Consider the following 27,667-nt stretch of genomic DNA (forward strand, 5'->3'; position numbering starts at 1 on the left):
TTTATTTAATTCAAAAAAGGAAAGAGTTTTGTCATTCCCACCGACATCGCCTGGGGCTTTGTGGACTTTAAATTCTGCTCTGAACGGGCCTCCTTTACTGCATTTCCATATGCGCTGCATCGAGCACCAGCAGCTCGCCACGCGGTCAGTATGTCGTTCGATGTAAGCCTGCCCATTCCCACTGTAAGCGCGGCGCACCAAGGAGAGTGATCCCCCTGGGGACAAGGCACGAGGGGGAAATTGGTTCCAGATGAAACAGGAAGTGGGGAGAGGAGACAAAGAAAGGGCTGTTTCAAGCAAGGGGGGGACGGGCCCCGAGTCTGGACAGACCCGCCCAGAGTTAAGAGTTTACAGCTCATGCATCAAAAGAAAAAAAGAAAAGGTTTCTTATTTCCATTCTTTACATCTGGTCCATATTTTTTATTTTTTTTTTAAACCAAAACATCATACTCACTTTTCCCCATTTGGCTTCCCTCTATCCCCCTCTCTGTCTAGACACTACTTCTTTCCATTTCTTCATTCTCTCGTGTATCATCATCATCATCATCATCCCATCTGTGTTTTGGTCTTAGCCTTCATATCTCTAACCTCTTCAGATTAAAAGCTGTTTGTCTTTCTGTTGTCTTTCTGCTGCGGTCCTACCGGCCCCTTCTTCCTCACGCAGGCTTGCCCTCGATTGGCCGAATGAACGTTTGAAGCGATGGAGCGATTCCCGCGGCAGGCAGCATCGGGGTCAGGGCCGGGAGGTTAACTCTGTTGACACTCTTCAGAAGCCAAATCTGCCCCTTCTCATTGCTGCGGCATTACGGGGCCCACCCTCGAAGTGCTGGCCGAACTGAGGGGCGCGTTCATGCCAAAGTGTAGGGGGTTGATGACCAGCACATGGATTTGGAATATTTTGCTGATTAAATGTAATGAAAACATCAGCAGTTCTAAAAAAGATTTCAAACTCACCCCCACCCTCTAACATGTACACATACACATCTTTCTTTCTTTTCCCCCCTCGGAGGCCTTTCCCCTTATCCTCCTCCCTTCCCGCTTTCTCCCTCTAGTGAGACTCATGCCTCAGCTCCTTATCGAGAGCAGAGGCATGAGTCTCGCTAGGCGGTCATGTTTTCTCTTCGAGGCATGCCAGCAGGCTAGACCGTACCGGAGTGATCTCTCTCACTGCTGTCAAAATATCATCGTTTAGTTAACTTTCCCCATTGTTCCAGTCCTCCCCCATCTCCCGCCTCCTTTTTGTCTTTTCATTTTTGCCCCCTCCTCTTCACCGAGCTCTGTAGCAAACAATGGCTCTTCTTGCCGGGGCAAAATGACACAGAGGGGGGAAAATAATAGTCACAGAGAAAATGGAGCGAAAGAGACAGAAATAATCTAATTAAAAGTAATTACAGAGCAATTAACCACAACACTGGTTTCTGAACAGGGGCGATGAGGGATGGGCTCGGTGGATTTTGATTGGTTGGTGGGACTGGATAGAAAAGTTTGCGAAGCTGCAGTGATGGTTCATCAGTCACGGCATCCACAAGACTGTTAACTGTTAACTTCATTCACTCATCAGTTGTTTTCCCACGCAAGAACGTCGTCTTTGCTCGTTTGAACTTTAGTCCCCTGCTAGTGTTCGGGTGTCATTTAAGGTCTCAAAATGCTTGAAGTACTTTGACTTGTGCTTTTAGATTACAGAAAAGGGTTGTGACAGTATAAATCCTCCTGCTTTCACAAGTTGGGTTGAGATTTTTTTGTCATCTAAAACGCACAAGTTTCTTTGGAGCGCCATTGCTGCATCCACTCACTTCTCAAAAGCACAGCCACTTACGCTGCTCTCATCCCTCCTGTTGTCTCTTGCAGAACAATGAGCCTTTAAATCCCGGTTTCCATGGATACCAACCTCACAGTCAGGTAAGAGACGAGTGACTGCTCGCAAATCTCTGTTACAATAAATTGCCAAAAAAATAAAATAAAAAAATGAATGAAATACAAAACCTTGACTTACTCAACAGTACGCCTGCTTTCAGTCGTCTGATGGTAAAAAGCTGGAAGTGAGTTTGTCAAGTCCACTTGAATCAAACACTGTTTGTTCATGGGATAAAGAAAACATTTTGGTATTCTTCAAATGGGACCTGTTATGTTTATGTTGACCTCCATATTCTTGTTCACTGCTAAAATAGTTTTGTTTACAGTTTAATCCCTGATCGTCGGTGCAGCTCCTTTAAAACAAGCTGATCTCCATTTTAAACCAGCCTTATTCTGATTGGCTGCACCTCACAGGCACAAGGTTGGACACGACTGTGCGCCTTTGGTGTCCCTATGAGCGATAGCCGCTCTCACTGACGTCACACAGAGCAAGAGTTGAAAACACTGTCTGAGTAGGATGACGCCTGATCTTACTTTTAAACTTCTTTTATCAATTTATACTATACGTGGCATATGATAAGGATAGATGGACTGGCTCAGCCCCCTTTTAAATCGAAAGTTACACTTGTGATAGTCCACTTTCATGTCATTCTTCTTGCACAGTAAAAACTAGCAGTGTTGTCCTCACCATCCTCACATATGTAGCAGGATTCAGTCTGTTTTTACGACCACATTATTATCTAGACGGTAATGAAAGCCTTGCCTCACCTTTGGTAGCTCATCTCTCTTCGAGGAATCGATGGAAGAGAAACCAGTGATGACTGAGCTTCTCTTTCAAAGACTTGATTCTTAGAAAGTGGAGAGAAATTATGCTATCACCTTCTTCGCCTTGCACGCTCTGTATGCGGAGCTTTTCTCACAACGCCGTTCACATCCCCTTCGCACTTCTCTCTCTGTCTTTATGCCTCTCTCTCATATTCTCTGTTTCGTTCTCATTCTGAATGTCTCACCAGCATATTGCTCTCAGTAATTAGTGACTTATGTGTGCAGCGGCAGGGTTGCTGACTATTTTCTTATCTACCTCCAAGCAGCAGAGCGCATTGAGCAGCTCAAACCAGCTCAGTGCCCATGTGTGTGCATGCACACGTGCCATTTGAGTGTGTGTGTGTGTGTGTGTGTGTGTGTGTGTGTGCGCTTTTTGTCTTCGTGCAAGCGTTTGTGCATCTGAGGGCTGTGTTTTGGGACGTGCAGCTCTCTGGCAGTGCCACAGGAGGGAAGTGTTGGCCTGTGAGCTTTCTCGCCCCCCAGCCTCCCTCCTCGCATCACAATATGGAGATTCTCACAGACCTCATCCTCTCATTTAGTCTCCTCTCCCTCCTCTGCTCCCTGCACTCCACTCCTGCTCTACCCCTGGTAACATCTCTCGTGGGAGTGCAGCTCTCGGAGAACACGAGGGGAGACACCAAAAGAATTTCAGGCTTTCGTGCTTCAAATCAAATTTATTACAATTTCTGGGTGGATGTCAACCTGACTATTAAAAACAAATGTTGTGCAAGAGATTAAAGGCGAGACAGGAAGACGAGAAATAAAGCAGGGAAGTGGCACAGAGCTAAAACTGAAATGGAAGCAAGTTATTTAAGATGGCTTGCCCGCAGGGGCACACAATCAGTTTCTTAGTTAGAGCAAGCTTGTATTCCAGTCTCGGCTCTCCTCTGCCCGAGTCCATCTGTTTGTAAGACAAACACCTGGGCAGAGAGATCACTTCTGATCTGCAGCGTGTGTGAACTCTCGCCCGGTGTTAAATTCAGAGCCACGGCATACCTCTGCATTTGTTTTATAAATGATTTAAAAAGTCGTCCCTGCTAATGTATTCTGCCCTTGAGCACACACATTAGGAGTCTCCAGCACACTGCTGGTTATCATGCAAATGGAGTTAGCCAAGCCTAGCTTTGCAAGATTGGCTTGTTCACCGCTGCAGTGCATTTGTCTCCGTAATGCGTCTGTCTTATGTTATTTATGCACATTTGAACTGCCCGCAGGTCTGCCCGCGTCAACACGAACGCGTTTAACTGGGGACGCCGCTGCCATACGTCTCCTGTTCTCTAAGGGGGGTCAGTCCTCTGGGGCCGCGGTTTCCTGATGTTTAGAGTTGATGATCAGAGTTAAAGACACACATACAAACAAGACAGAACCAGCACACCTAAGCGTTTCTTTGGCATTTAGCAGCAGATGTAATAACCTGCACACAGGAGGTGCAGTTGTTGTGAACATGTCCTGCAGAGTAGTTGAGCAGGGCTGCTGATCATCTGTAGATACCGTGTTTGGAGAACAGGCCTTTGTTTGGACGAGCTGGTGAGCGCTGGATGGATATAGCCCTTTGTTTGAATTCATGTGTGTCTGTTTTCCAGCCAAGGTGCAGCAGCATGGATATGATCAGAGCGCATCTGCGTGTGTACGTTCGGTGCATGTGTTTGTGTGTGACTGCATGTGTTTATCGCAGTGTTTCAGCCTGTGTACTTAATCCCAGGATCATCCCCTATTCATCCTCTCATCCTCCTCACTTACAGCCCTAATCCTGTCATCCCTCGCTCTTTTTTCCCCCCCCCCCTCCACCCAACGTTTTTATCCATTTATCTCCCAATCCTGTTATCTCTCGCTCACATCCATTGCCCCCTTCAGTCCCTGTCCCCCTCTACTTCATCCCAGCTCCTTTTCCGTCTCACCCCCTCTCTCTGCCATCACCACCACCACCTCCGTCCATTCACTTTATCTTTCCTTCCCAACATCCCTCCATCCCTCTGGACCCAGTTCTAGCCAGACTCAGCAGATGTCTGAATGCTTGGCATCAGGGCTTTTTTTTTTTTCTTTTTTTTTCCCCCTGCAGAGTTCAGTCCCTCCCATATGAAAATGCAGCGCAAGGAACTGCACTCTCATGCCTGCAAATTAAACGCCTCCTAACAATACAGTGTTGGAAAGTGACGGAACTGAGCCAAGAAGAAAAAGGTGCAATGCAGCGTAATGTTCAGGTTGAGGTTTAGGTAGTGGAATCGGGGCTGGCGCTTGCTCAGTTTTGTGAGACTTCCATCTGTGTGAGGAAGACAGCTGCAGCAGAGAGATGGTGATCTAGGAGCCTACCCACGCAGCTAGCTACCTAGCTGTCTACCGGCTGGCCTACCTACCACTGCTTTTTTGGAGCTGACAGGCTGCCACGCAATAAATAAATCATCAAAAAAAAGCTGCAATGCAGTGGGGGTCGCATTCGTGTTCTGTACTCTCAGGCAGCCAGTGCGTGGATAGAAGGCAGCATCTTCTTCCTTTCCCGTTTCTTGTCTCTCTCCGGGGGCTTTAGGAGACGGCAACAACATCAGCTTTCTGACTCCATCCAGACACAGGGTTAGATTGCTATATGGAAGGATGGATGCTTTGATGGATAGGAGGGATTGAGACTGAAAGGGAGGGAAAGTTTTAAAAAGAGGGGCGGGAACAAGAGGAAGCAAAGGGGGGGAGAAGAGCAGGAGGACGTGTAAGGCGAGTGTGTGAATGACAGACGCAGAGCAAAGAGAGAAGAAGGGAAGAGACTCGGGTTGGCAAGAGGAGAGAGACGGAAAGGCCCGAGGGGGATCAGAGCAGCAGGGCCGGAGAGACGAGCAAAAGCGAGGCAGAGAGTGACAGGCTGACGAGGCTCGCGTGCTGGAGAAGTAGAAGAAGCAACACCGGCAGGAGGAGGAAGAGGGAGTGAACGAGGGAGAATTTGAATGTGTGAGGCAGACGTGGACTGAAGCCATCGTCAGCTCATGGTCCTGGAGCACAGACACGGGAGAGGAGGAATAGGAGGAGAACGAGAGACACAGACGGAAAAGGAGAGGAGAAGGAACGGGAAAGTGGAAAGCTGGTCAGCAGTTGTTCCTTTAGATCAGACAATGATGGGGCTGTACTACCAAGCTATGCTACCGGTGAGTTCGCATCTCAAGCAAGAGCTTCTTTCTCTCAAGTGGCTTTTTAGTATCGCGAGGGCCAAACTAGCAAAACAAGATACAATGTAAATGATTTTTGTTGTTGTTATTTATTTATTTTAATTTGGCGTGATGAAGCAGTAATTGCTTTGCTGTTCATGGTGTGGCCTGCTCTGGTTAGCTGTGTCTTGGCCCAGGTAAGGCCTTTTTCAGATAGTTGGCAGAGCATCAGGCCGACAGCAGGGCTTGTCCCTGCAGCTCTGCTCATTTCACTTTTTTTAACTCTTTGCACCCATCTGTGATTGTTTTGATAGAAACGAAATAAGTTTTTTTTCTTTCTGTTAACCATACAGCATTTTGTCCTGGTGACACTGAAGTGCCGACGATACACAGGAGCAAAGCGTGTGCTTGCAGGGTATCAGCACACTTGCATTAATAGTTACTTAACACCACAGATTATAATGTTTATACAGTTGATGTGTTGTGCGCAAGGCTGCTCTTAACATATGGTGGGCGTGTCTGTGCTACTTTAGCTCAAAGACAGCCTCAGGATGAGAGCTGTTCTCTGGCTCTGTTCTAGCATGTCCTGCTCTCTGGTCTTGGGTTCCTTTGGGCCTCAAGGCGGGTGTCGGGAATTGGGGGATATGTCTGTGAGGCACACGCGTGCAGACGCGAAGTAGCAACTGCTGCTTGGATTGCCTGTGCTGACATGTATGTACATTGGGCACTGCGAGCCTTCTCCATGCTGACTGCACACAGTGTCAGATTATATTCCATATGGATGTGTGTCTGTGTGTGCGTCGTGTCGTGTCATGTCACTTGCAGAGGGGTGGAGGCTGAGATTTTCTTCAAGCTGTCCATGCGGTTTAAACTTCATCTTTGGATTGAGGAAGACAGGTGCTGAAGCACAGTTGTTACTTTATACACACACACACACACACACACACACACACACACACACACACACACACACTCTGCAGTTCCTGGAGTACTTTACTAGCACCCCCTCCTTTTCTAATGGCAAAACTCAACTCTATGCATTTTAACCCTTCATAGGTCCACAGCATAATCTGTGTATTCTTAATAGCTACAGTAACAGTAGCTACTACAGAGTTAATACTGTCAACTTCATAGAGTAGGACGACATTTGTAGTGTGGGAAAAAGCAGCATTTCTTTTGTTTTTAATCACAGAGGAAGTCGTTTTGCATTATGAGAATAACATGGAGATGTTAAGAATGAGGTCAACTTGTTTGAGGTGACTTTAGTTTGAAAATGTCAACTTTTTATTTTGACATTTCTTCTTTCTGTTGTTTCAAAATCATCATCAACTTTATCAACTAAAAATGAAAAAAAAAACTTTAGTAATTTTTTTTCCAGTTCAACTTCAGTCTGCAAATGTCAAATTAAATTTTTGACATTTCGCAAAATTCAAAATAAAGATAAACTCCTTCCTAAACTTCCTTCCCTTGCTTTTCCCTGACCTTTTCTCAGTTAATATGTCATTTGTACTCGTGTAAAATTCAGTACTGACGTTGTAGTTTTTCCAAATTTATTCAGTGACTGCAAAGTTGTGCTAACCTATACATTTTTCTTTAAAAGCTCTTAAAAAAACCATTACAGTAAAGACGCTACTACTAACCCTGCTGCTGTTCACACCAAGGCAGTGCGAGAGCCAACCTTTTATGGTCATTGAGGCTGAATGTAAATACAGACCTCTGCTGTGTTACTGTGCACATGAGCCGTCTCTTTCTCCCCCCCGTGTTTCTGCTGTTTTTTTCTTTCCCCCCCTCCTCTGTTAATCTTTGCTTTGCAAGCTTGCGCAGCTGTGAGGCAAACACGTTATTCGTCTTTTAAAGAGAGTATTGCCAAATGGAGAATTGAGGTAATGACTTGAAGGGTGTGAGAGCAGGGGGGGCCGTGCCTTAGTCCCATGTGGGAATGCACTTTGAAGGTGACACATCACCAGTCACACCGGCTTCTGCAAAATTTATGGCAATGCTCTCTATTTTTGGTGACACGTCTCTATAGCATACTGTGGATAAACATCAGCTAGTGACCGCAGTGCAGTTGATGAAATACTAAAGGTTTGCCATAGCAAGACTTAGCTTCAGTTAGAATTTGTCACTGACTGGATCTGACTAGCTTGATGGTGCATTTGGTGGAAAATACGCTTCATTTCTCGGATTCTGTTTTGCCAGCGGGGCACCTTATCTGGTGATGGTGGTTCGAGCCACGAGAGTCAACTGATCAGCGTGTGGATTAGACTTTGTTCAGTCTGTTCGTTCCCTACACGCTGGGCAGCTAACGCGAGCTAGCCAGCAGGTATCTGCAGATATGAGGCTGATGTCAACAAACACAAACAGCAGGAGCAGATGAATTAGGCAGCAGACTTTGTTCTTACTGTGTCAAAACTAGACTGGTCTATAGTTGTTCGAGCCTGCATTTGAAAACTGTGCAAAATGATGAAAAGCTTCCAAGCTCTCCAGCTGTTTTGCTCATGTAGGCCCAAAAATATGTTTATGTCTTAGTTTATTGAGCATGCAGGGAAAAAGATCAAACTTGAATCAAAATTTAAATTTGGTGATGATTTATTTGCAGCTGTATTGCCCGGCCGTGCGTCGTGTTAGTCGAGGCATTTAATTGGCAGCCCGTTTTTGCATTGCACACTGGACACGATCATGTGACTGTGCAGGCTCTGTCACAGCAGCACATGGTCCCCCAACTTGGCTGCTTATGTGCCAGTCCTAAAACGTCTTCTGTTTGCAAGAGAGTACTCAGTTAGTGCCATGCAGCGACAGATCTTCAGGGAAATTGGAGGGGATTCACACCCAAGTCTTTAATCCTCTGGGTTCTGTGTGCATGTTTGTCTGTGGGAGACAGCTGCCTGTGTGTGTGCTGAGAGTATTACAGTACAACAGCAGACAGTTTATTCTAGGTAGTTGCATGCTTAGCTTTATTCATTATTGTTATCCTTTTTGATTATGGGTGTTTCTTTGTGCTTTGCAAGTCTCAAAATAGAAACTTCCAGAGAAAACTAATTTCCCAATTTTACAGAGGGACACACATCGTGCATGTTACCAAAATAAACACTGAGCCAGAGTCCTCCATATTGGTGGTCTAATGCACTGTGTGAAACTGCTCCACCTGAGGGTTAACTGTTCTCCCACCACCTGTAAAAGCCACCGTGATGCTGTCCGACACTAATGCTGCTGCTCTAAATGCCATTGCCCGAGGCCTGTGCGATGCGGGTTGAGGTGTGAAAGCACTCCGCATGTTACCTCACAGCAAATACGTGCACACAGAACAAGAAGCCGAAATGTATGCGGTACTGTATCTCCTAGGTTACCTTCCCCTGCATGATAAACAGCAGTGTAACACTGGGTGTCTGCACACACACCATACCCTAGCTTACACTGCAGCAGGAAGTCAGTGCTGCTGGGCTTTTACATTTCATCATCTTCTGCAAAAGGTATGGCAGCAGGGAACGAATGGTCCATCTTGTAGCATTTTTCAGTGTTGGCAATCTAAGATTTATCCAAGAGTAGATTAAGATTTTCGATTTCTGAACTTATGTGATTTTTAGATTTTTATTGGTCCTTTTAATGTTTGCAAATTGTCAGTGATCGAGGTTTAACAGATGATTTTACTGCTGAATGCTCTGTAAATCGGTTGAAATGAACGAGTCGGGAGGCTTTAATTTTTTAAGTGTTAAGTGCAGCGATGAGCTGAGTGCCATAATGACATAAAAGTCAGCATACTTCTTAGAAATATTGTTATTATGATTTGGAAATTGGTGAAATGCATAATGCAGCAGATCACATGTCAGGCTGCAAATGGGCAGATTAAGTGTTTGGACTGAATTATCATGCAGTAGAAAGATTGCAGACAGTGTGCAGCGAATTTGGACACATTAACCTGAAATTGGCATCCAAGTTCCTCACTGAAATATATCAGTGTTGTTCTCCATTTTTGGCTTCTTTCTTAAGGGTCCACACAGTAAATCATCTGCTTTCATCTCATCCTGTTCTTCCATCCTTTGTCTTTTCCCAACAGTGGCATATTTTCCACTGACCTGCTGCTTCAACCGATTTGATACGGAAAGGTCATTCTTCACGATCCGCATTTTTGGTCTGGCACAGATTTTTAGGCTGGACGCCCGCCCTGATGCAACCCTCCCAATTTATCTGAGCTTGGGACCAACGCTGGCTCGAGGCCTCCATGGCTGGGTTTCACTGGAATATCTCAATGAGGGATTTAATGAAATTTTATGGTTTATATTTTAATTTAAACTGCTCTTGAAATTGCTCATAATATTAAATATTTTTGGAAAAATATTATTAAATCATTATAAAATCATATTATAGCCTCAGTCGCTGCTGTGGGACTTTAACATAGCTTTCATCATTAATTATTCTGCAGTTCTGTTGATGCTTTGTTAAAAAAAAAAAAATGAAATCCCTGTTATAATTTCATCCGAGCCAAAAGTTGCTTTGCAAATGTATTTTTTTCTGATCAATAGTTTAAACACTTTAATATCAACTCACTGTCATTATTGACAATTAAAACATCAAATCCAGTCATCTAAATAAATGGAACCTAATAACCCGTTATTACTATTATTGAGGAGTAATTGATTGTCACGATAATTATTGTGATTCATTTTTCGACCTTCATATAATTGACCAAATACTCAGACGGTGATGGTTTTACTTCAGCACAGCGATGGTGCTCCAGCTGCTCTTTATCAACTGTCATAAAAACACTGACAGTCTTGCACGTGATGCATTATTGTATGCGCAGGCCAACTTACTGCACAACACACTGCCGATATTGACTGTTGCAGTTTTTCTAAAGGAAAACAATTTTGGTTGGTTATTTTTAGGACACATCGCCCAAAGTGAGTGCGAGTGTTTGAGAGAAGTCTGTGTGATTATGGTAATGATACTGATGGTGATGTTGATCAGAGCTGTCAAAAACCGACAGGCTGCATGTCACAGATCTCAGCGGAGCTGCGGAGCCGCTGACACTGACAGACAGCGTGGGGTTAGTCTGTAGTTCATACAGCGGGTTAGGTATTTGGTTTATGTTAATTTTTTATTTTAAACGAGTGGAAATCGACACCACCTCAGCTTGGATATCTCCCTGATCCCCAACCGTCATCGTTACTCAGTTAATTAGCTTAGTTTTTCCCAACTTGACAACTCTTTGGAGTTTGTTATTTTTTCCTCCTTAGCAACAACTAGCCATCGAGCATGGGGTCACTCTCTGCACCTCTCTGTTAGTCATCTCTGTGCAGTTTTTGGAAGAGAAAAGCAAAAAGGCACATGTGCAATGTTGTTCTAGTAGTTTGTTACCAAAATGGAGGCAGTGCAATTTGTGATATTAATAAAAAATAAAAGACTTTTTTTTTAGGCTGTGTCTAATTTTAAAACAGTTGTAAAAATAGCAAAGCTGCGTGTGGTCATTTTTGTCAGACGACGTTGTGGTTATAAAACCAGAGTCCTTAAGAGAAAATGCCTTTTAATTAAATATAAAGTTGTGTGTCCTGCTTTCATCGTCTTCAGCAGCACCCCACCCACTGCTCTCCCACTCAAGAGCTCCAACCAAAGCATTAAATATTCGCCGTTGATCACTCCGGACGCTCCTGACAGCCTTAACAGGAGTCGGTGGTTAAGGCTAACCTACGAGCTGCTTCTGATTACAGTTATAGCTGCAGCATATGGAACGGGAGCTTCAACTTAAGGTTCTGTGTTGAGGCACTTTTGTTGCCAGATATCTATCTATGTGTCCTCTGGATGTGAGCCAGTGCACTATGGATGTACCTCTAAATGACAACTGGCGCACATTCAAGAGAGAGAGGCAGCGTCTGCATAGAGGCAGCTGTATAAGGAGATGGGGCTGTGGCCTGTTTGATGGACATATCAGTGCAGTTGGGGCTTTGAGTGACTGGAGAGGAGAGAGAGCCAGTGGGTTTGAAAGAAGGCGAAAAAATATGGCCCTCTTGCTTTCATCAAGCGTGGCAGGCAAGAATGAAGGGAGGGAAGAGAGGGAAGGGTGGGTGGACGGGGGAGATAAACACAGGCACACTGACTTCAGCTGAAGGGAAAGGAAAAATAGATGGACTGCAGTTGGAGAAGAATCTGTGAGTAGTATTTCTGCCTCCAGCCAGACAACTTAGTAGATAGTTGCAATAGACAAATTGTCATGAATTTTTCAGCATCATCACAATTTGGGTGTTGACTCTGTGGCTGGTGTCAACACCTAAGGTGACCCCCCCCCGCCAGAATCCTCTGTGTGTATGTAAAAACACAGTCTCAGGTCTCTCAAGTAAATCGCCCACTGTGTGTTTTGGGATGAATATGTCGTGGTTTCTTATTTGCGATATCAGGTTTTAATTTTGTGAGCTTTTCAGCTGATACTTGAAGCTACTCTGTTTTCACCTTTGCTCAGATTGCTTTTCATGACACTTTAATAAGAAGCATATCCTGTTTAATCTTATCTTACAGCGTCAAAATTCTTCCTTTGGAAAGTTTTTCTTGAAACCAGACGTAACTCTAATGCAGTGTCTCATTATTTCCTATAATTCCTCTCTCCCCGCTAAGTCCCCCTTTCATTTTTCCACGGTTTTCTTTTTCCTTTCCCCCCTCTCTCCTTTTTTCAGTATGTGACGCTGCCATGTAGGGCAGCACTGCTCCTTAGTCAGCGGGTCGGGAATGCCTGTGTCACCCTAACACTGTAGTCTTATCCAGTCTGATCTGGATCCAGTGACAGCTTTATTCCTTGTCCTGTTTATTAGTTCATTTATTTATCCAATAATTCATTTAAAAAAACTGTATCTTTCAATTTGGTATCTGAGTCCACAAACATGGTCATAAGCACTCTGTTTGTTTTGTTAAGCCTCAGCAGCAGGATGATGAATGGTACAATACTTCAAGATGCTTTTTTTCGTATAACTAATTATGCTACAAGCAGGTGGCGGCATTAGAAGAGGTCATCTGGTCCATTGTTTGGTTGATATGCTCTCATCAGACCAAATTAATATTGGTCTGCCATTACTGTGGATTTATGCTTCAGCCGGAAATCTACGCCGTAGCTACTGCTGGAAATAGTCAGTGTGGCTGTGTTTTGTGAGAACAGATGATCAAAAAGTCAAGTGTAAACTTTTGCACATCACAGCTCAGCAAACAACAAAACCTATCATGCAAAAGCACTCAGCTAACCTGTCAGTGTTGTTCTACCAATGTTTGTGTGAAAGGCTCAAGGCTTTCAGTGTAAACGCACCAGGATTGGTTTATTTGAATGTTTGGACTCTCGCATGCAGCCACAGCTTCACCGAGCCCCGCTGTCTGTTAGTAGCAGCAGGTCCACAGCAGCCCAAACTGGATGTGAAGCTTGGTTTCTCAACAACATGGAAAAATAGTTAGGGATTCCCTTTAAAATAACAATAGCTTTTATGAGTATTTATAGTAATGTAGACTAAAAAGAATTACTCCCCCTCTCACAAAAGCAGTTCATTGGTTGCCGAGTAGGTGTGACTGTCTTTGGCTGACTACGGCAGCTTGAGTTGTTAGCATTGCATAAATGCACGTAGTCCAGTTTTTTCAGGCCCGATCTAATTCCCCTTTCCTCTTTGCTATGTTGTCACTCTTTCCTTTCTCCACTCAGTCTTCCTCCTTTCTGCACTATGAGTGTGTTTTTGTGACTCAGCCATGGGTCGGGATATGCCTGAAGAACACACCCTTTGGTGGCTTAACACAGGCTACTGCACGTTTATGAGCTCACATGCCCTAACAAGAACGCTTAAGCTTTGATTTAACATAGCCAGGCTAAGGCCCAGCTAATGAATTTTAATGGCGCGTTATCTCTTTTTGAACAGGTTTTTGATGGGCCGTCTTTATCACAAGGTGACAAAGACCGTAGTTGGATGCAAAACACACAGTTTTCTTTTTTCCTTTTCCCCTAACATGCATTTCCTGCAGTCAGAACAGTAGTGGACGAGTTCCCCAGATTTTTCCAGCCTGTTTGTGGATTACGCAGTCTCCTCTGATTCCTCCACTATCAGCTGGGCTCAGACTCCAGGAAGCTGCTTGTGTTGCAGATGGGCCTTTTAGCCTCGGTTGACTGTTTACAGCCACTGCGGCTGTGACTGCAGAAGAACAGTAAGCAGTCGGGCTATAGGATTAGAGAAAGGGAAAGAGCCCATTTGCTTTGCGGCATCTTAGTTACTCTGCCTAATTAAAAAGGCTGTCTGGAGACAGAGTGTCTCTAGGCGTCACCCAGCCCAGATACAGCCCATGGCAGAGACCAGACCAGTGGTTAATGGTGTTGGATGCGGTGTGTCATCCTGCCTAGCTTGGTAGAAAAAAAGCAGCCCTGACCCCAAACTTGATGGCCTTTTTTTTTTTTTTTTTTTTTTTTTTTTTTTTTTTTAAAATAAATCCATCAGAAGTTTGCAGACGACACAGCCATCATGGGGTGTATCTGGGATGATCAGGAAGAAGAGTACAGAAGTCTGGTGAGGAACTTTGTCGCATGGAGTCACACAAACCACCTGCAACTCAACACCTCAAAGACTAAGGAACTGGTTGTGGACTTCGGGAGGTCTAGAGCAGGTCCACTGCCGGTTCAGATAGAGGGGGAGGAGGTGGAGGTGGTCAACAAGTACAAGTACCTCGGGCTGTGGGTGGACAATAAACTGGACTGGTCATGCAACACAGAGCACCTGTATAAAAAAGCCCAAAGCCGACTGTACTTCCTCAGGAGGCTGAGGTCTTTTAACATCTGCAGGAAGCTCCTGAGGATGTTTTACCAGTCGGTGGTTGCTGGAGTACTTTTCTATGCTGTGGTGTGCTGGGGGAGCAGCACAGCAAAGAAGGACTCATCCAGGCTGGAGAAACTGATCAGGAGGGCTAGCTCTGTGGTCGGCATGAAGCTGGACACTCTGGTGACAGTGGCAGAGAAAAGGACATTAAAGAAACTGATGGACATTATGGACAATGCCAGGCATCCTCTGCACACGGCCATTAACAACCAGAAGAGTCTGTTCAGTGACAGGTTGCTTCTCCCAAAGACAAGAACTAACAGACTTAAAAACTCCTTTGTCCCACACGCCATCAGACTGTTTAACTCCTCTCTGGAGGGGAGAGGGAGGGGAAACAGGAGGACAAAGGAGGGGGGAACAACTAAGCTGTAGTGCCTCTTCACCTCACTGTGCAATACCTTTTGTGCAATACTTTTGTAAATAGTCAACGGTGCAATAGACTCAATACTTGAAATGTGCAATTCACTTGTATTTTTATTTTTATTCCTATTTATTCTATTTATCCTCTTCGTATATTTTATTTATATTGTCTCTGTATTTATATATATATATATATGTGTGTGTGTGTGTGTGTGTGTGTGTATTATATATATATATATATATATATATATATATATATATATATATATATATATATATATATATATATATATATATATATATATATATATATATATATATATATATATATATATATATAATAAAATATTCTGTAACTCTGTAACTTCTGTCGGTGCTGTGCTTTTTTGGAAATCGAATTTCCCAGAGGAACCCACCCGAGGGATTAATAAAGTTCTATCTAATCTAATCTAATCATTCTGCTTCTCCCCGTCCATCCTCTACCTTTCTTTTACTCTGGCTTTGCTGTAAATGCCCTTGAGTGTGTGAAATGATTGAAGCAAGCAATAGTGCAGAGTCACCACACACCCAAACACACACAACATAAAGATATATGTGTGTGTGTGTATTTGTGAGCGTGCTGGAGCAGCAGCAGCAGCTTTAAAGAATCTGTAGGTGATCCTGCTGCTGATACAGAGCCATAGGCAGTGAAGCTCCCGCATCTAATCTGAAGTACAGCTTATCTTCCCAAGTAGTCACACAATGCAGCAGTGTATGTAAATATGTCACAGTTTACATGCCGCTGTTAGTATTTATCTACCGACTTGTCGATCCATCCTAGAAGCATCTTTGTATCTCAAACCTTGTATCAAATTTCGCAACTTAATAATAGATGATCCCCTCCTTATCGGGGTCGCTATTCCAGCTGGCACAGGGCGAGAGGCAGGTCACCAGTCTATTGGGGAGACAACCATTCGCACTCACATTCATACTTAGATTAATCTAACCCCAGTAATAATGACTTGGGACTGTGGAAGGAAGCAGGGCTACCCACAGTCCACATAGAAAGGCTGCAGCTAGATGTTGGGAGTCAAACACAGGACGTTGTTGCTGTGAGGCAGCAGTGCTAACCACTGCGCCACCATACTGCCCTAATAATAGATCTGTTTGCTGTAAATATTTCATGGTCGGCTGACTGAAAACACATGCCTGTCAGAGATATGGAGGTAAAGCGAGGCAGGGAATGAAGCAGTGACTGCGTGGTAAAGGAGAGAGAGAGAGAGGAAGAGAGAGTGAAATTTGATAGGCAGGATTTTAACCCCCTCATTCTCTCTCCGTCAGGGAGCTGCAGTCGCTGTAAAAAGCTCACTGAGAATATATGTTAAGCTGTCTCTGTCTCCCCCTCCCCCTCCTTCCCCCGCTCCCGCAGGGCTCTCAGGATTCGACAGGAGGACAGGAGGGTTTGGTGGCCCCACCCTTTACAGCATTCCCACCTCCACCCCCTCCTCAAAACGGTCTACCAGGAACAGAGTTTGGCCCTGGGGCCATGTTTGGTGCTGGAGGCCAAGGTGCAGCAGAGGTAGGGGCTGGTGCAAATGGAGCCCCCACCTCCACCAACAACAACAGCAGCAATGTAAGCACCACGATTTCATTTCCCTTTGTTTTTTTATTTATATATATATATATACTTGATACCTTGTAGAGGTGGGCGGACGGATTCAAATATGAATAGTTTGTATAGCAAAAACTGGTATTGGTATCAGATCGATTGATACTATCCTCTAAGTTCAGTGTGTAGTCCACTGAACTGTATTACAACATTTGTGGAAATGAAACCGTGTACCTTAAATATCCATGGAAAATGTCTGAACCTATTTTTTCTATGTTGTCTATTTTTTAATACCCTAAAGCACATTTAAACAACAGACGTTGACCCAGAGTGCTTTAGAGACGGGCACATTTATACTTCACGTCTCCAAAAAAAACCCAGTTTCAAAATACATGAATACATGAAAAGCTGAGAGGTGTGTTTTGTTGACTAATTATTATAGAAAATTAAAAACACAGTGATTTAGTGATCATTAAAATGTGTTCAGAATTTACAAGTTGATAATGATTCATCTCATAAACCACGACACGCTGTGCTGCCACAATAATATTAACTCTCTCAAATCTGAGGTAACAGTGGGTGCCTGCTCAGTTTTTGGCATTCCTCAGCAGACTTCATTACCGACACCTGACGGTTAGTTGACTTTCCTCTAACAGCAGTAAAATAATCGTCAGGTGATTTTAGTTTTAATAGCAAGGAGCTACGGATCTAAATTCCCATGTTGTGTTTATATTAGCTTAGCTTGAATGTCAACAGCCAAATCTAATAAAATAAAAACATCTCACTGCATTTGCTAAAAGTCAATATGATCACATTGCCTCCCTAAAGATACTGGCATGAAATGAGCATTCATCTCATCTTCATCTGATCAAACTGAGACATTTCTGTTTTAATCTTTTTCGCTTTATATTAGGGCTGCTCAATTAATCGAATTTTAATCACGATTACGATCTGGGCTTTCAACGATCATTAAAAATGACTGAGCCGATTATTAGCCCCTCCCTCATGCTTTACTCTCGCGCTGCTCCATGTGGCAAATCAAGCGCACTGCTCTGCATTTCGAACACGCGTCACAACAATTAAGAGGACCCGAGGGAAGCTCGGAAAGCTAAGCAGAAGTTATTTGGAGAGGAGTGGACTGCCGTTGGTTGAAAAGAGAGGTAAAAAAAAAAAACTTAAGTGGTGTGGAAACATTATGGGTTCGCGGAGTCAGACGTGGATCAAGTAGACACAGTGTGTAAACTTTGCTATGGTGTCGTAGCTGCACCACAGAGCAACACTGCAAAGTTCACATTTTTCATTTATTTCTTATATTGCAAACATTTGCACTGTTATCAGTATTTGCACACTATTTTATATTATTTTTTAAAGTCATTATTCAATACATTGTTATTGTTAAACCTTTAAAGCCGGTCAGAGCAGCATGCTCGTTTTGTGTAACTATTTTTAAATCCCTGTAGAACCTGAACGCTAAGCTAGCACAATAAATTTTTTTCCATATGAAACCAGAGGAGTTGTACTTACTTCTTATGCCATCAGCTTGTCCTCGGTCACGGTTTCCTTCCACATATAGCTTTGCAAAAATTGCATAAAAAGAGCTTGCAGGAACAAAAACATAATATTCCAGAAACACTTTGCCGATCCGATCAGCTGTTCTTAACACTTCCCACATTGAAAAAGACGTCAACGTGAACTATCGCAAGTGACGTCATTTTTGCGGAAAATTTAGTTTTTTACTTGTAGGCCTTAGAATTGCACTGCTGGAAATAGTTTATTTTGATGCACATGCACATTCTTTGCAAATAGGATTGTTTTTTTGTTTTTCCTGCAGTATATAAAAATTGCTGTATCTCCAAAAATAAAACTATGAAGACACTCAAAATAAATTTCCTGTTGTTGTAAACTATTTTTTGCAACTTTTTTGTATTTAAAGTTTTGAGGGATAAACCTCTTAAATTTCTCCAAGTAGAAATATATGTAAAAACAAAAACGATTTTCAATTTTTTTGTAGTTTATTGCACTTTTTTGCAATTAATGTAGTTACTATGGACTTAATGCATACACATTATTAAAATATGGGCTATAACAGTTGTATTGATGTATAGCAACTTGAAATGCTCCCACAAATGGCACTACAGCATGTAAACAAAATAATATAAGCTCTGGCGGACGAAATAAATATCGTCAAATAATCGTGATCTCAATTTCAGTGAAAATAATCGTGATTATCATTTTTGCCATAATCGAGCAGCCCTACTTTATATGCAGATGCAAAAAACTGTGCTTTTACTTGGAGTCTAAACTTTTAGACTGCAGGATATGTGAATTTGGGTGACTCCTTTCTACAAACTTTTAATTACGAACAACCCTGAACGCATCCTGTGTAGACAGGCATAAGAGCGAGGCTGCCGGCAAAACTGTGTGGACGCACCTCTTCTCATTTCTCAGCTTGTTTCATTGTTGATTCCTAGTCCCTCCCATCTGGGTTACTAGCTGAGGCTAAAAAACCCCAAACGCTTGATCAAAACGAGAAACCGCCAGTCAAGTTGGACTCACGATCCCCACAGGCTTTTACTTTGAAGGATTTTGCGTGTATCTTATCAGAAAACAGGCATAAAATGCAACGGGCGCTCTTTATTTTCACTATAGTTGACTTGTCCATGTTATTTTAAGAAACTTTGATCAGTTATTTTGTTTCTTCTTCTTATTTTTTTTAGAAGTAGGAGGAGCTTTTCACACTGATCACATCAGTGCCTCTGAACATAGCCGCTGCCTCTTTGAGGAACACGCTTTCTTATGATGATGTCTGGCATTTTGACCCCTCAGTTAAATTTAACTTTAAATACATAATGTTAAGTACACCTATTGATATGATGATCAAATAACAGCGGTCTAACATGTCGCTACTGAGCTAATGAGTAGATTTTAATCTAAATATAAGAATGTATTAAGACTCACATTGAATCTTTATTTCATTATTCAAATTCATGTCTTCTTTTTTGTTTACCAATGTGTTAAAAACATAAAAAATTGAGTATTATATAAATAAAAAAAGCTCAAGTCACCGTGCAGCTCACACCTGGATAGGAGGGCAGTATTTTCTGGTTACCACAGCTTGACCAGATACGTAGTGTCATATCTTTATTTTATTTTATTTTTGTAACTTTTGAGTTCTTTGACTTGCTGTACTGAAGAGGAAAGGAGAGAGGAGTTGAGGCAACAGGCATTTAAATAAAATAAAAATAAATTGCTTGTCTTTTTTTCCATTTCGGTTTATTCTCCATTGTTTCTTCTTCTCCTGCTATCTATACAGCGCTATAACTTGACTCCATCTGTCTCACTCTCCTCTTCTTCCCACAAACAGGTAAAGACAGAGGAGACGTCTCAGGGTGAGGCGGGTGTACAGTGCGGCGCAGGAGGCACAGGAGCGGGAGGCTCAGCAGGAGACTCGACAGAGGCCAAAGGGACCCCCAAACGCCTCCATGTTTCAAACATCCCCTTCCGCTTCCGGGACCCAGACCTCAGGCAGATGTTTGGGGTAAGAACTGTTGGAGCCTCATTTTTAAGGTGGGGATCAATAAATCCGTCTAGACACCCTGCGTCCTCCATATAAGGGGCTGCCTCAGAGCGAATGACAAAAGAGTGAAACGCTCATAAAGAAAGGAGACTGATGGGTGTTCTCTTATCTGTGTCATCATGTTTGTATGAGTGTCAAAGTAGGAGGAAAGAAATGGAGCAGAGTTCAACGCAAAGAAATGCACATTAAAATGCAAATGTTGTCTTTTGTGTAACAGTGACCCCTAGTGTAAAGTAGCTTTAATTCAAATAGCTTTACATGGCCCTTAATGACTTTTATTAATTAAGCACAGAATCGTGAGATCCCTTATTGATATAAGATTGTTGGCTAATATTTCTTTCCTCAAATTTCTTCGCAGCAATTTGGGAAGATCCTGGATGTTGAGATTATTTTCAATGAGAGGGGTTCAAAGGTAAGTGTGCATCAAGCATCTGATACTCAATGCTGTGACCGGCTTACTGCTGAAAGATTTCCTGTGTAACTGTGACTACTTGTCATGTGGTATTAGCAGTCCGCGTGAGAAATCGCTGTTCCAGAACTAAAGTCATCTGTTTAACAGTGTCAGAATGAGTCCCGCAGATTGTCCTCTACCGGTCGGCAGTCCCTTCTGACATGCCCCTCACTCACCATCAACCTCTCTAACCTCTGCTGCGTACCACAGGGTTTTGGCTTTGTGACATTTGAGAACAGCGCAGACGCAGAGAAAGCCAGGGAAAAGCTCCACGGCACACTGGTGGAAGGTCGTAAGATTGAGGTAATTTTGCTCTCTCCCTTTCTCTTCCTTCTTTTCTTGTCTCCTCTCTCTACTCCCACCATAATTCTGCTTGATCACTGACGTGCTAGCTCCCATCCTCCCTTTAGTGATATGCTCTGATGCAGCCCAGTGGTATCCCACACCGGTCCTCTGCAATATGTTTCTTGTTTTTAAAACCCAAAAGACTTGATTTATTATTTTGATGTTTTGTTTTTGTGGTGGGAATGATTAGGGGTGCAAGAACACTACACTAAGGCATGCTGGGTACTTTTCCTTTGAAGTGTTTCCCCCCCTGCCCTCTGTATATTAACCTGTTGTCTTTTTACCTGCCCCCCTCAACCGATGCACAACTTGCAGCCACGCTAACGTTACAACTTCTCGTGCAACAATTGGAATGAGATTTGTGCATTTTGCACCGGAGGGCACAAGTGGAACGCAGTGAAAGGACGATGCATGGCAGATTGCTGTCAGATGCTCTTATTTTTCTCCCCCAGCATAGAGAAATCCTTCTGTATTCCCCTCTCCCGGTGCTGTAGCTAAGTGGTTGTGACAGCTTTTGGCTCCTGATGCAACAGCAGCATGCTGGGAATCACAGCAACACTGACGCATGCTCACTTTATGGAAGTCTGGGTTCTTTCTGATGAAATGTACACTTGATTTTATTTATTTTCTGGTTTTTGTGGTTTGAGGTTGTGTGTTTTTTGTGTGACATATTCTTTCCCATGTTTTACCTGAAGCATGTTCTTAGTTTTTGAATTGAGTTTTTCTTTTTTTTCCTTCCCTCTTTATTTTAATTGGGGTTTCAATCAGCCAGTTATCCATATTGGATCACTTGACTTGTGCCATCGTAAGCCAGGATTTGTGCATGGGCTTACTGTGGTGATTTCCTTGTGACGAGTATGTATGTGTGTGTCTGTCTGTGTGTGGGTGTGTGCAAGGCAGTTCCTGCATGATGGATGAGGCTGGAACCTTTTTAGTTATGTACTCTCAGTTCTGCTGCAGTGTGGTGGAGAATGAGAAACATCCACCTGCATCCACTGGTACAACATTATATTCCCCTCCGCCACCTCCACCTTCAGTCAGTCAGCAAGCTGAATGGATACTGATGGAGCCAGTTTACCATGCATCAGTTTTTCCTTTTGTATATCAACAACCTGTGCCATTCCTGGCATCGCTTTAACCTGATTCTGTGACTCTTCCCAGATTTTTGCATGATGTAAGTCACTTGTCAAACAGCAAGACATCTTTGTTTTCAGTCGTCACTCTGCATGTGTTTTGTTGAACTCCAGTAGCAGCGATGGCCTCGTAGTGAGTCACGTATCAGCCGCATGGTGGGTCAGCAGCAGGAGTCTGTAGAGCAGCCTCTCTCTTTCTGTCTGTTTATGGTGCATGGGCTTGAAGACAAAAGGCTGGCGCAGGACAAACAGTGGATTTGTGTTTATACATTCTTCCAGCCAAGGAAAAACGGCCGGACATTTCTATTTCAGGCAATGCTCTCTGGCAGTTCTCCTTTCTCGCAGATGTCGCTGCAGTAACTCACGCTTCAACCGGTCGTATGATTTCAGAGTTTGTTGAAGTTTGTTTTCAGAGACAAATATGGTAAAAGAGCAACAGTGAAATCTCACATTTCTTTTATAATTCAGAAACTCTGAAATATAGGCCTGTGCGACTGTTTAGACATAAATATTTCACCATTACGTGTGTGACTAGAGTTTACTGCTATCCAGTGGCCTGGGTTTAGCTGATGTAGATTTAGTTGTGCATGATTTATATTTTAATCTGGTAATTTGGAGCCTCGCTGAGGCAGTACTGCTGACAGCTGGATGTTTATTCTTGCATGTTTATTATGTATGGCTATTTTGTTGAATTAGTTGTGGTGACGGGCTGTTAATTTACTTGTTCGGTTGGCATGAACTGAGTTACACCTGAGTGCTTATAGCTTGTTTCACTTACTGGGGGAAAAAGGCTTGATAGCTGAACTCCTAGACTGATTTTGACTCAATGATTGATAAAGGAATGCTGTACTGTACTCGAGTGCTGGCTTGTTTTTATTCTTGGTGCATGCAAGTGGAATTGGGTAGTCTTATTTTATTTCCTTTTTGTTTTCCTACTAGCTCCCCATAGTGTGCATGTATGTGGATTAAATGAAAGAGAGTAGAAACAGAGTTGTTGTACTTAAAGTTACACTGTACTTCTCTTTGTCTGGAATAAAACTCTGCGCTTTGAAGAAGTCAGTTTCCTGTATGCTTCCAATGTATCCATGTAAGTGGCCCAACTACAGTTCTCTTTGTCTATACCTGCTTCTTCCCATCTCATCACCATTTACTCTATATATAGACCATTGAGTGCTATAGGCCTATATATAGTTGTGACAATGTGGATCTTGTACACACTTTCAAACATGCGCATCTTCATCTATCCATGGCTGTCTTTCTGATTGTGTGTATGCCCTGACATAAAGCAGCCCACACTCCAAGCATCTGTCTGACTGTACCATTTTGGCTGTCATTAACGTGTTGTTTTATCTACATTTTAGTCACATGTTGTACGTGCTATCACAGATTTATTCTACTTGTAGTTAGTGGCTGTAAGCGGAGTTGATTCGGGTCCAATCATAGTCTCAGTTCCAGTTACAGAAAAATTAAAGGGAGCCTTTTTCTTATTTTCTGTCTCTAAAGGTAGATGCTTATGTTAAACATAGCTAAAATTTCAGATAATAAGGTTTAGTGTCATCCCTGCGCATACAAGTCCTCTCAATGCTTACTGTTCAGATATTTGTTTGTTTTTTAATTGTCTTTGATTTGTATGTTGTCAGTCAGGAGCTTATATCCTTATATGGTCATCTCAAGCAGACCACTGCTGTTTGGGAGGGGCAGCCAATCAGATGAAAGTCAGCTTACAGGGATAGGATGAATAAAGATAGGGCTGGAATAAAATAAATATGGTAGAGCTTGGAACGAACATAATGGGTCCACTTTATTTTTAGGCTGGTGTACACATCTGGTGTGCGCCTCGCACATTTTGAAACAATGCAGCTGTCGTAACTGTGCTTCTGGCTGATGATTGGATTCTGCTCTGTGTGAACAACAGCTGCTGGTCACACAGAGCAATTTTCATTTGTTCAGGGAGCTAAGTTTTAATGTTTCCTTCTTTGTTTATTTATACGGGACCGTCTGAAGGTGAAGATGTATGATGCTAGGCTATTAACTTTTTGATTAATCCTAATAATCATGATCGAAGCACACTTTGATCGCACACTCAAAATTAAGTTGTTGCAAGTATCATATTTTACAGGTCTTCACACATCCATAGAAGAAATGGTATTGAGACAGAGACCATGTTGGACCCTGCAAACTCCCATTCACTAACCCTCGCTCTAGAATTGTGCGTTTGCGATCGATCTGTGTTGCTGGAGTGTTATGGGAAGTGAAGGCTCCTCCGCGGCGCAGAGTTTTAGTCAGATATAACACAAGAGCACAGAATGGCTGACACGTGTGTGTCTCTCTGTGCCACGAACGGTGCAGCTTTGCATGCAAAGTAGGGACTCGAGTCGGGGGTGCAAGCGAGCCCGAGGAGTGTCGTCATCGCTGCATGGATGTGTGCGGGTGAAAAGGGAGGAGAAGCAGTTGTGTCTGTGTTTCTGCATGCCTGACAACGCATATTCTCACCAAACGGTGCTGCTGCCACACGCTCCTCTAACAGACACAGTTGGGCCTTCAATCAGTCGTTTCCCCGTGAGAATTTCATTTGAATGAACTCGAATGCAAGTCACAGGATCAGCCACGGTCTGATTCGAAGGCTCACCTGTCATAGATGACCACGGCCCCCCACCCTGCACGTACGCGCACGCACACACGCACACACACACACACACACACACACACACACACACACACACACACACACACACACACACACACACACACACACAGTATTTGATCTGTTATTTGAGCTTTCTGTTACTGCATGAGTCACCGCGGCCAAGATTAATGAATGAAATGTGAGCGTGTCCGTGTGTGTTTACGAAGAAAGCGGTTGAAAGAAACGGGGAAAGAGAGTTTGCACTTTGCCCTTTTCAACCCTTGATCTGTCGCTGTGTGTCTGCTCTGTTCTTTCTCTTCAATATCCCTTCATTCTCTTTTCGCCAGTCACGTTTGTCTTTCTGTCATTTCGTATTGATTAGTTTGGAATAGACGAAAAGATGTTTGGTCGGTTTTCTTTGTTTTTTTTTCCTTATTTTATTTTATTTTATCATCCATCTAGTTTTTCTTGTTTGACTGGCCTTCAGTGTGCTCTTTTGTGGTGACTGGATAAAAGTGGAAATTATAGTCACTCAGTGTCCAAACACACATTTCTTCCTTCTGTGGCGTAACTTTGCTACACAAGAATCAGTCCATTTCTATCCAAAAATGTCCCTGCTTGCCCTTTTGACTGGAAATAGACCCAGGCAGCAATAAACTGACTTTTGCTATTCTGCTCTAACGATGGAGGGTGGTGTTATTCTTTTCTTTTCCTTGGAGGTGTTCCATTTGCTCCTTAGTTATTTTGTGGCTAAGGTCCCCCTCCCCAGTTACCTCCATTCTTCTGGACCATGTTCTCTAGAGCGCCGAACACCTTGCTGCCACGTGTTTGTTGTTACAATGGTGAGAGCATCGAGAGCTAGCATCCTCTCTCCTTTCCCTTCCTCTTTCTCTCGTACTCTGCTCTGAGCTCTAACTATGCTGCTATCAGGTTTGGGGCAAAAACAGGTGGTGGTTGGTGGGGAGGGCGGGGAGGGGCATTTAGGTTTCTTTTGTTCCTGGGATTATTTGTTCCTTTATTTATTATATTTTTTCTGTTTCCCTGACGACTTCTGTGTGTTGTTGTCAGTCTCCACGGTAACCACTCGCTGTTTCTACGGTAACGGTAAGTTGTGTACAAACATCTATCACTAAAATTGATCCCCTTTCCCACCCACCCTTCAAATGGGTATTTATCTATTGTTACATTAACACTATTAATCTTTACATTTCTCTATACCGATGCTTTTAATGCGATAGGCCCATGCAGTGTGAGGCCTTATTGGTATTGTGTCATTTTTCAGTGCACACTGCAATATCACAAACACACACACTCACACAAACAGACTGACACAGCATCTTCCAACAGACCTGATCTTTTTTAGCAGTAATATTTCCTCCACATGGCCGCCCCCCACCCCCTCGCTCCCTCCTCCACCACGTCATTAACACCTCACTGGGAATGACCGAATGTAATCACCCTCCTCTTTTATTGCAATGACACGGCTATCTACAATCCCATCTTATTAATTCTCCATTGGACTCAATGCATATAGCATCCATTTCTTGATTAATAAAAAAGAAATCAGCAGAAATGAAACAAAGCTTTGCTCCCTGTGCTGCCTACGATCGCTTTGACTGAATGCAGAACTTGCAGGGCAATTTAAGGCTACCCTGGTTTTCAAGTTTTTGTTTCTTTTTCTTTAATTTCTTTTTTTAAATTTCACCGGTCTGTCTGCTTTTCGGGGAGAGCACATTTATCAGATATTTGCCAATTGGACGCGGTGTTTTGAAAAATGATTTGCCGCTCACACAGGCCGAGGCCTAATGCTGAACATGTGGCGAGGCAGGATCTTGGCATATCATACTGCAGACAGTCGCTATGCCAGGAGAGCCCTTTCTGTGTTTACTGCCAAGGCAAAGATTTCACAAATGTACATACCGAGGCTAGCACACTGGCTTTGCCTTGACGTTAAAAAAACAATTGGAACAATAAACATATATATATATTGGGATGTTTTCTTCAATTGATGTACAAGTAAAACCATTAGGAACCATCCAGACACAGTTGCACCAGTTTTTCATACAAGTTTGGCTGGAAAGTTTCTTATTTCCAGTCCAGCAGTTGAATAAAATGGGTTGCACCATTAAAACTTGTTACTATCCTGTTAGCCTTTTTCAACAGGAACTTCACAGATGTTTGTGATATACCTTTGAAAGTTTGCAGTATGTTGTTTTTCTTGTGAACACTTCACACACGAGGTAGCTGGAAGGGGTTTTTGCAGTTAAACTATATATCAGATGATGCCACAGCAGCAACTGGAACAGACTGAAAAACTGAGGACATTCCACACCATTCTGTATAAACCCTAGAGATGCTTGGGTTTTAAAATCCCAGTAGATCAGCAGTTTTTGTGAATTCCTCAGCCTGCCTGGCACTAACAAGCATGTCACATTTGAAGACACTTATATCACATTTCTACCTCATTGTGATGCTCAGTTTGAACCAGCAGGTAACCGTGACTATGCCTAAATACGGTACATTAAGTGCTGGTTAGATTTTCCATTAAGGCCAAATAGGGCCATAAGTGAATTATTTCTTAATAATTAAGTAAGCTTAATTTCCTCATATTAAATTCTGACCGGAGGCATCGCCCCCTGCTGGCCACTGGAAAGATGCACTTGGTTTCACTCTTTTGGTTGGTTCTGTTACTCAACAGCAATGCCTGGGAGTGTTTAGCTGTGAATGTAGTGTTTTATTCTATTTAGATTTTAAATGAAACCTAAATAAGAAGTAGTTTATTTGGTGCAACTCATTTTAAAGTGACTGCCTTCAATAAACTAACAACAACAAGTTTGAGTGAATGAAAAGCTGATGCAGCCCCCAGCTTGTTATCACTTACTGAATCAGCGAGTTTTGTGTAACCATATGCATCTCTAAACCGATATGGGGTTTACCTTGCTGTTTTTTGGGTCTCTA

The 27,667-nt window shown here is 43.0% G+C and overlaps 1 protein-coding gene across 7 annotated transcripts in view; it reads left to right on the top strand.

The window, feature by feature from the left end:
• Positions 1-27,667, top strand: part of LOC146633262 (RNA binding protein fox-1 homolog 2-like) — a 54,569-nt gene that overhangs the window by 11,209 nt on the left and 15,693 nt on the right. For 5 of the 7 annotated variants that reach the window (XM_085351423.1, XM_085351421.1, XM_085351422.1 and 2 more), the window contains exons 2-6: positions 1,849-1,899; positions 16,398-16,601; positions 19,942-20,115; positions 20,513-20,566; positions 20,816-20,908. In XM_085351423.1, the coding sequence (XP_085207549.1) occupies positions 1,849-1,899; positions 16,398-16,601; positions 19,942-20,115; positions 20,513-20,566; positions 20,816-20,908 (576 nt within the window). Of the gene's footprint in view, positions 1-1,848; positions 1,900-5,357; positions 5,808-16,397; positions 16,602-19,941; positions 20,116-20,512; positions 20,567-20,815; positions 20,909-27,667 lie in introns of those variants that run through there. The other 2 variants (XM_085351425.1, XM_085351424.1) reach the window with 2 other exon arrangements.

The sequence above is a fragment of the Diplotaxodon limnothrissa genome, linkage group LG4 (genome assembly GCF_057381915.1).
Source record: "Diplotaxodon limnothrissa isolate DT_005_m linkage group LG4, D_limnothrissa_male_GT1.1, whole genome shotgun sequence".
NCBI classification, from domain to species: Eukaryota; Metazoa; Chordata; class Actinopteri; order Cichliformes; family Cichlidae; genus Diplotaxodon; species Diplotaxodon limnothrissa.